We start from the raw sequence: 10,188 nt of genomic DNA on the forward strand, positions 1-10,188 counted from the left end.
AATGTTGGGGGATCCAGTGGGGGCGGCAGTCATATTTCAGGGTGACCGTGCCACTCTTTATCACAACCCTGCTAAAAGTGCCAGTACGTGCGCTCATTGGCGCCCCTTCAGCTAGTGGCGCCCTAGGCGACCGCCTAGCTCGCCTATGCCTAGAAACGGCCCTGATGTCAACAATTAATCAACCATGGCTGCGTTTCCCAAAAGCATTGCAAGCCTAAGTTGATCGTAGCTCCATAGGTGACAATGGGTCTACGATGTACTTAGGCTTACGATGATTTTGGGAAACACAGCCCATGTCGGTACGCAAACGCGCGCTCTGAACTCATTTACACAGCGCATTTCTTATTTTAGTCGTGCATGCGGACCTGCATGTACATATAAAGAACTAACCAACTACTGTATAAAAACAAATAAAATAAGAAATGTACATAATTATACAGGGTAGCTGGATAAGGAGTGCAAATAACAATGTGATGTGCAATGTGTGCATATTGAGAGTGTGTGAATGTGCAATGACAGTCAGATATAGGTCCTCTGTCAAGGACAGAGGACAGCCATTATATATATATATATATTAGGCATGGGCCGATTACCGGTTACAAGGTATACCGCGATTTGAAAATTTCACGGTTTCAAAACCACTAACATTTTCCGTAATACCGTTCCTGCAGTATGCGCAGTTTTTCATGTCTCTTTAAAGACTGAAAGTGTAGGAATCCCTCAGGTTGAGTGCAGTGTAGAGAGTAACACGACCGTCCTCCTCCTGTTGGTGCGAGCGAGAGGTCAGTCACGTGTGTGTATGATGGCCGAACTAAGGCGCTTCCCCTGGAACTTACGCGATCGGCAACCGGCCGTTTTTTGTCTTATTGCAAGCAACTCGTCTCGTCTCGTCTCGTCTCTGTTCTGGACTTGCACAAACTGCGTTGCAATGCAATCGTTTTCCAAAATGTCATTTATGTGAAAATATGACTTTTAATCTCGTCTCTGTATAGTTCATATTAAAGCAGTGTTTCAGCGCAGTGCTTCTTCGTTTACAGCGGTAACCAAGGAAACACCGCATCTGGTGTTCCAGAAGCGCCTCCTGCTGTCAGAGAGTGAATCTGCATCTCATTCAGAGCATCTGCTGTTTGCTTCGTTCAGGCATGTAGTATAATTTCACAAACAGAACATTCTGTTTTTGCTTCAAATTGGGTTATTATTAAAGGGGTGGTTCACTGTTTTTTTTTCTAGGATTGATTGTGTTTTATCCAGTGGTGGTCAGAATTCCATCCACGGATATTGTAACCTAGACAACAAAGCACAGGGAAAGGACACGCTATACTCACATATAACTTGAATACCATTACAGGGCTTTGGTCCCCCTCGTAAGGATTTGGATGCTTGGCTTTGTTTTGTTTTTGCCTTTAATGCTTCTTATTTATAGATTTATTTATATATTTTCTCTTTTTATTGATTTAATGTGAACCCATTTTCATGTCTGTTTCAGGAATTCTTATTTATTTATTGTTTAACTTTTTTTTTTTTTTTGGTCTTTCTAGATTTACGTATTTGGTATGAACTTCTAGTAAGTCTGAGCTGAGGAAGTCTGCGGCACATTAGCCAAGGCTCAATGTTAGCGGTGCCATTAATAGAGCACAAAAAGTAAATCAGCAGACACAAAAATGGTGTTAGTAGTATGTGTGTTTCTGAGAGTTAGTATCGCTTGAATCCAGTGCGTGTGAGTAGTTTAAGCAGTTTTCAATGTTTTTATATGAGGTAAAACAAAGAACACGGCGTGCTAAGAGGTTAGAAATGAAAGAACAGGCAATTAGAGGCACATCTCTCACAGATCTGGTTGAATGGATGCATGCTTCATTATCCCTCCCTCTCCACATGCAAACAATGGTTGGTTAGACAGAACAATTCTTCTCACAGATTAGACTGCACAGGAATGAGTAAAGAGAGAAAGGGAGGGAGAAGGACACAAACACGACACGGCTCATGAGACCAAACACAGCAGAAGTGCCGGCATGCATAAGCGTGTTCACATAAAGAAAGAAAGCAAAAACGACAACAGACGAGATGACCGGCCACCCATGCCAGCCTTGAATGTACTGATGGAGCAGAGGTGTTAGTACACGGGGTGGCCAGGATGCACACCATGCTGAACAACAGGCCTCAATGCTAGCTGGACCAATGAAAAAACTCAGAGCCAGCCAGCCGAGACCGATCGATGAGCAAAACCTTATGCAAAAGAACCCAACGAAGGCAAAGATGCAAGATAACCTAAGAGGAAAAACAAAAAGAGAAGATGGACGGGACATAAAGAGCTGAGGAAACCCAACTAATGAGAAGAAAAAGAAAAGGGGAATTTGGGCAGGGCAGGGGAAGTAAGCGTAAAGAGTACCAACCGCATTTTCCCCCTTTTTTTGTTTAGTATTGATGTCTACGATTCAAAAAAAGGAAAATAGACACACGGCAAACCCAAACTAAGAAACAATTAGAATGATATCTACCGAACAATGTAGTTTGTTTACCATAGCGTGTCCAATGCCTGAGTGCTTTGTGGAAAAGGGGGGAGAAAGGAAATTAAAAAACTGTGAACAGAACACCGTTCCTCAATCAAAAACGATGGTCTCTTGCCAAGGTTAGTACATCAGCGTTGCACGTTAGTAAGAGGTAACAGGTTAGTAAATGACACATTCCATGGATGAAAGGTTAGTTTCTTTCCCCAAAAGCAGGTTAGTAAACATTTAAAAAGGGCAAAAGAAGAGAAGGAAAGGAGAAGCAGACGAGATCTGCACCGTGGAGTTCCTCTGGGACGAATCTAGTCTACTCTGTTCCAAACACTGTCTCTTCCTATTCCTGGCGCTCCGCTAACTTTACTGGTGACGAGCTTTTTATGTTTATTGCCTGCCCTATCCAACTTCGTGCCACATGTCTAGGATCTTTTCCGAGTCTTGACACTTCAAACGCGTTCTGCGCTGACAGGTGACGTACTCGTGTAATGTAGTGAGAGGTGGCGCTATCAAATAGTGACAGTAAAATATGGATGCCGTAGCGACTGAGGTTGAATTTAAATATTAGTTGAGGGGAACAGGGTTAAAGGTACGTTCACTCATCTCTGAAAGCTGAATTCATGGCTGCTTAATAAATACTTTAATATCGGGAGCGTCTTTTTTACATCAGCTCTGCTCTATGCTACATAAATGAGTGCTAGTGCTAATTTAAAATGATAAAAGCGGACCAAATTACAAGAACTTTCTCTTTTAGTCTCATCTTTAAGCAACTTTCAAATACATAACTTGAAAACCTGAACTATTTTAAATTGGTGTTATGTCTCGATCAGGGTCGGAAATTAACATTAATCAAGATCTATTACATCTGTCAAGCTTAAAGTGAAATGAATATAAAGTGTCGAATTTCATTTATGGCAAATTTGCTCAATTTGCATTCGATTTCTTTTTATGCATTGTTTGCAGAATTGAGCCTTACAACCAATCACACACATTTCTGTTGAGTTTATGAATGCAATGTCCAATCAGAGGTGTTTGGATTCGTCATCGCGGAGGACGCTAGAATTGTTCGGTATGCACGCTCACTGACGGAATTCTGAATCTGCATTCGCGAATTCTCTCATCATCATAAACAACAAAGTGCAGAAACGATGCAAGTAAGAGATTGAATTAGCAGTGTAAATAGCTTCAGTGATTATATTCCAGCAGAAGCTTTCTATTAATCAACATTAACAATCATTATTACAGAGCAATAATCAACAATAATGATTTTATCATGATATTGCAGCTTCATCTTGTAATTAGTTTTAATGTATAAGCCATTACTATGCAATTTTTGTGTAATTGCATGTACATGAGCAGCATTAAACAGTCATGCTTTATTAGTAACAGTCTATAGTATTGTAACTGATTGAAGCAACTGGTTAAATTTAAGCACAGATACAGTTGATTAGGTAAATATAAAAATTGCCCCTACAAAGGTAAAAAATGCCCCTGGGAATCAACTCCAGAGGGCAAATATTGTTAATTTCTGACCCTGGAATTGATTAAAATGGTTAAATACGGTTAAATCTAGTCCGAGGGTTAGTTTGATGAGACTTATCGGAAACTGAATGTATCCAATCTCGACCTTTGCCATTTCTGCGCGGTTACCTGACGAAGGTTCCTGGTAACCTTCACATCATGCCAGGCATTGTCATTAAATTTTCCATTGACGGGCTCCACCAGGGCCTCGAAGGCCCCAGAGCCCAGGTTGATGACCAGCGAGACGGCACCATTCTTCAGCGCCAGGTTAACGTAGTCTGCAGATTTTCCGGTGTGGAGCATCAGTCCATTGCGCTGCAGGGTCTTGAAGGAGAGTGTAATCTCATCGCTACTGCTCTGGATGGGGTTCGGGGACAGGTCGTAACAGAAATACTCTGAACCCTTGAAGGTGGCCACGTACTCTTCTCTCTCTGCAAGAAAATGGAGAAACAAAGCAGGTAAGCTGGGAGCATACCAATGTTTTGCATTATAAGAGATGCATTAATACCAACACAGTGCAATATAAAAGTTTAATAAAGATGAGCAAAATAGGGGTCAATGACATGAACCTAGGACACATTTTTAATTTCTGAAACAAAATTTGATACTTTTTGGGCATAAAGACATCAAGGTGATGCAATGTAGCTATTATTTATTAAAAACTTTTTTGTCATAATCCTTTATTGCTATGTCTAAAAGATTATTACTGCATATAAATGAAAACCATTTGTCTGTCAAATAAACAGTAATGTTCTCCAACCAACATGCAAGAAAAAAAGGAAATTACATCATAGAAAGGACACCTGCCAACCCTCATGACTGTGTGTCAAGATCAATACGTCTCTTTAAATATCAGATAATTTGAACTTTTCATTACAAAGCAATGTTGTAAAATGCCACATGCATATGGCTTCCCAAAAGCATGGTATTTATGATACTTATGAAATAATAATTCATGACATTTAAAAAAAGTAACAATTTGTAGAAAAATACATGTAAAAATATTCACACCTGTATTCAAGATTTAAGCAAAATATGCTAATTCTTCTTACTTTGTTAAATTATATGACATTTTTAGAGTCATTAAAATTGAAACCTTTCTTGAAAATGGTATAAAAGTTTTCAAAACCATATGAATCCAACATTAAAGCACCTTTACTTTATCTTATATGTCATTGACCCTGTAGCCCTCCATCACATAGTAATACAGAGCAGATCACTTACCGTCATCTGTCTGCTCCCACACTTACTGGACACAAGACTTGCTAATTTCAAATGACCTACCTATACAAAGCCAAAAGTCAATCTGAAGTCATACTGAAGGGGTCAAACGTAGTGGAAACTCACCACAGTCAATCTGAGAGTGATTGGTTGCTGTCAGTACACACACACACACCTACAAGATTGAGGTCAGAGCCATCTTGCTCATAAATGAGAACCAAGGTCCTTGATAATGGTGACCATAAATAAAGCAGCCACACATATCAGGACATAATTACCAAATCAGTCAGCGAGACCCATTACTGTAAGCATCCTGGCACAGAACCCAGGCGCTCACACTCTCACTCCTCTTCCCATCTGCGCAAACAACTCCGACTGTCACCCAGATCTGAGTGTATTTTGGGAACTTGGTTAAAATATTAACTGAAGAGGCGCCCATTAATAAAGTGTGAAGTCCTATCTCCACAGCTACCTTCTTACAGGTAAATACAATTACATTATTACAGAGCAGATCTGAGTCTACTTCTCATCAGGAATACTAATGACTTTAACAGGCAATTTACAGCAAGACTGAACCAAATTACCATAAATCCAGGAATCTGCAACACAATTAACCTAACACTCCATAAGACCAGCTCATTTGCTCTGGAATTATCTGGAATATTCTTAAGATAAACCCTGGAGATATCAACAAGGCTCATTTACTCCATCTCTTTCTCCATCCTTCATCACCCTTCCTGAGTCCACTGCGACTTAAATAAGCTTTTCGCCTCGGCTGATGAAGTGTGTGTGTGTGTGTGTGTGTGTGTTTGTGCACAGAGCCAAAGGGTGGTGCTGTATCTGGCTCTCTTCCACCTCCTCTACATACCACTGAGTCAGCTATAATGTGACTCAGTGCAGGAAGGCGCCCACAGAGTCGCACCAGCACACACAAACTGGCTTTTGCACCAACACACACATTATATATTGGTATATATGGTATATATATTGGATGCCCAGAATAACTCCAAAATGGCCTTCAAATCCCCATTTCGATGCCAGTAACAGAGTGCTTTATGAGTCTTTCGTCGCCATCGGTCTCTGTTGTGACTTCCCTGTCCCGTCTCTCATCAGATTTGATCTCTGCAAATACTCTTACAGGAAATCAAATCTTCATCTTCAAGAGTAAATAACCAGGAAAGCTCATTTAAATACAGCATTAGACTATCTGTTGGATAAAAGTGACCTCCAATCACCTCTTCACTCAATAGCACATAGCAATTTGCTCTGATTTCTGCCTTACATCATATGTATTTTCTGTTTGTGCTTTAAAAAGCCATATCCTACCTGTTGTTATCATTTCTTTTTGGCAGTGTCTATTTATACCAACCTTGGTAAAGGCTATTTCTCTAACCTCCACTGCTGAGGCAATTTACCCTTCGTACAAACAGCACATTATTTTTTGTTGCCATTTACACTTGGTGGAACCTATATGTGACCCTAGACCACAAAACCAGTCTTAAGTCGCTGGGGTTTATTTGTAGCAATAGCCAAAAAAAACATTGTATGGGTCAAAATGATTGATTATTCTTTTATGCCAAAAATCATTAGGATATTAAGTAAAGATCATGTTCCATGAAGATATTTTGTAAATTTCCTACTCTAAATATATTAAAACTTAATTATTGTTTAATAATATGCATTGCTAAGAACTTAATTCGGACAAATTTAACCTCTTAAGACCCGAGAAAAGATTTTTAGGAAAAAAATAGTTTTTTTTCATGTCTTTACATTGTTTAGAGCATTAAAAAAATTATAAAATAAAAAAAAAAGTAAAAAATGATATTTCATTCATAAGTTATGCTATGTCCTCGGTAGAGGACATCGGGACTCAATTAAAAAAAAAAAAAAAGACATGAATGAACTAGTGTTGTCACGGTACCAAAACCTAACAAACCGTACATCAATGGAAAGCTTATTTATTCAGCTATCAGATACAATTTCGAAAAATTGACCCTTATGACTGGTTTTGTGGTCCAGGGTCACATATGTTCTGTACCTTTTTTTCCTGTAATGTACCTGTAGTACATTTTCACTTCAGTCAATTTTCTTTGCTGTAATTTAGTATAATATGATTTCCATCCTTTCTCTTCCATATAGGATTAAACTGGATGTTTTTGATACTGCGCCTTGTATTGGATTGAAAATATGTATTGGATGCTTGCTATGATTGGTTAGGCTTTTTGAATGTGAAATGGGCAATATTGCTTGTGTATGAGCTGACAGGTCCAATATAACTGGCACTACTCCATCTTTCAATAACAGCCTTTTTGTAAAGCTTGCTTTGACATTCGCCAAACAATCTGCGCCCAAATGTGCTACACAAAATTCTAAGGTAGGTCCTTTTCTTTGAAGGCTCGAAGAACAATCCATGACATAAAATGCTGTATAATTTGTCTATCAACCTACTGACATTGCATTTGAAGATGCATAGCAGTTGTGATATCACTGTCTCACCCCCTTGCTGCTGCTTTAACTCTACTAATCTGGAGTTAGGCACATTCTGCCATATTTTTAAGCAGCATTCTGCTGTTTATAGTACAACATGAAAATGGTCACTTTTCCCATTCAGGTGGTGTTATTTAATAATTTTAAATGTGTTGATGTCTATATTAATACATTTCATGATACATTTGATGTTAAGGATTTAAAAAAATACAATCTTAATTGTACACTACCATTCAAAAGTTTGGGGTTGGTAGTAATTTGTGTTTAAAAAAAGTATTATATGCTCAGCTGCATTTAAAATACAGAAAAAAACAGTAATATTGTGCAATATTTTTAATATATTTTCTAATTGAATACACTTTAAATTGAATTTATTACTGTGATAGCAAGGCTGATTTTTCTCTAGCCATTACACCAGTCTTCAGTATCACTTGATCCTTCAGAAATCAGACTAATGTGCTGATCTGGTGCTCAAGACACATTTTTTATGATTGTCAATGTTGAAAACAGTCATGCCAAACAGCCAAACTTTTGAACGGTAACGCACATTTTTTATTACTGTATAGGGTCTCCACGTGATGTCCACAGTTAAATCTGAGAACTAAACCAGTTGAGAACCACCGCTTTAGCTTCTGTTCGCACTTGTGGAGTGATGCCTTGTATGCTGCTGACTGAGCAATTATCTCTTCATCAGCTTAAATTTAGACAGGAACGTTGGGGGCAGCACGTCTGTGGGCTTGTTACCTCAAAGCTGCTACAGGCGACAGCCTGTGAACGCCAAACACAGCCAGTCAAGCACTGAGAACTCCCATGCTACAGGAAGACAAGCTGTACTACGGTTTCCTGTATGATTCCCCCTCACTGTTTCAAAGAAGACATTTACGAAAGCTATTTAATAATGACTCCCCAGTAAGGGTGGGATATAAAAAAAAACATCTGACAATAGTGTCAACTCTATTGTGCTGCACGTGATAAACGCAATATGACAGAATTAGTCTAATTTGCAGACATGCAGGGTTGGTAATGAATTAATATATTTTTCTATTCAACAACAGACATCTCAAACTCATTTTGACATACCCATATCTTATTCTATCTGAGCCTGAGCATTTTTTTTATTTTTGATATTTAAAATGGACATAGTAAAAAAAATATTTTGTAATCACATTATACAATGGCACAATCTCCAGGGGTCTCAGCAGCAACAAAGCCAATAATGCTTCACAAAACAGTCAGCATTAATAATTGACGCTGAGCATAAAACTAATTAATTTCGGGCTTTTAATATGTCCTTATAAAACTACACCAAAATGACACTGCAAAATAAAATCTGAATGTGTCTAGTTAAGAAAAGAAAAGAAAATCACAGCAGCTTCTCTGACAGTAGGGTGATTTTTAACTATCAGCGAATGTTTGGTGTCAGACTGAACAGGGACTAAGCGCCAGATAAACTGTCAAAGCTGTCAACATTGATTTTTCATACGGTGCAAGTTCGCTCACAGTTATGGGAAATTAATATGTATGAAAAAGTAAAGCAATTTCAGCACTAGCCCAGACTTGCGTGAATTCGTAATCTGTAGAGAAATACTGCACTGTCATTGACTAAAGTGTAAATGATACACCTGTCATCCATGTACCTCCGTGGCCACAGCTAGCTTGTGCATTCATTTTATCTATGCTTTGATGCTTTCTCTCTTTGTGTTTCAGCCAACGTCCTTTATAGGCTCTCCAGAGGTATGTTATGGCGAATCACATATAGCTTTAGCACCATGGCCCCGTTCGCGCTGTAGGGAATACAAGAGCGGAGATAAACGAGAGTGGGGCTGAATGGGAGACTGAGGCTCTGGGCACAGATAAATCTAGTGGGAGGATACACTTCTTCAAGCTAGCCCACTAGATCAAGATTACTTACAAACCCATTCAAGTAATAGCTTAGCCACTTGTATTTTATCTGCTTGGGAAGGGGGTGAGGGTAACAGCATACCGTTAAACACAAGCTATCATGTTTTTTTATTTAATAATGATTTCTAACTGGACCACCCCAGGTGAAAAAGACGTAGTATTAAATGTATTAAAAATATACTTGAAATTCAAGTAGTATGTTTATAATACATTTGTATTCCCAACATGCTTATTTGAAGTGCAATAAAAATATATTGAATTGCATTTTAATATATTTCTAAAAAGTATACTAGAAGTACTTTTGTATTAAATATATGCTTAGTTATCAGATTTTTATTTAAATATCTCAGGTTTTCTTTTGAAGATGAACGAAATCTTAGATGGTTTGGACTGGAGCATCTTAAGGGTGAGTGATGACAGAATTCAAATTGTTTTGGGGGAACTATGAAATTAATTAGAAAATATAGCAGTATGTTCTTATTTTTAGCAGCTTCTGCAAGCGTGTATGGCGTCTGGCTTTTGGAACCTCACTGTGACTTCAGGTAAGATTTAATTAACC

General features: G+C 38.5%; 1 protein-coding gene across 1 annotated transcript in view; it reads right to left on the minus strand.

The window, feature by feature from the left end:
* LOC107698795 (neurexin-1a-like) overlaps window positions 1-10,188 on the minus strand; it is a 205,323-nt gene that overhangs the window by 115,095 nt on the left and 80,040 nt on the right. Inside the window, exons 6-8 of the mRNA XM_016499899.1 lie at window positions 4,149-4,450; window positions 2,517-2,540; window positions 1,250-1,285 (exon numbers count right to left, since the gene is read on the minus strand). Coding sequence (XP_016355385.1) covers window positions 1,250-1,285; window positions 2,517-2,540; window positions 4,149-4,450 — 362 coding nt within the window. The remainder of the gene's footprint in view (window positions 1-1,249; window positions 1,286-2,516; window positions 2,541-4,148; window positions 4,451-10,188) is intronic.

Source organism: Sinocyclocheilus anshuiensis, unplaced genomic scaffold, assembly GCF_001515605.1.
Source record: "Sinocyclocheilus anshuiensis isolate Anshui unplaced genomic scaffold, SAMN03320099.WGS_v1.1 scaffold230, whole genome shotgun sequence".
NCBI classification, from domain to species: Eukaryota; Metazoa; Chordata; class Actinopteri; order Cypriniformes; family Cyprinidae; genus Sinocyclocheilus; species Sinocyclocheilus anshuiensis.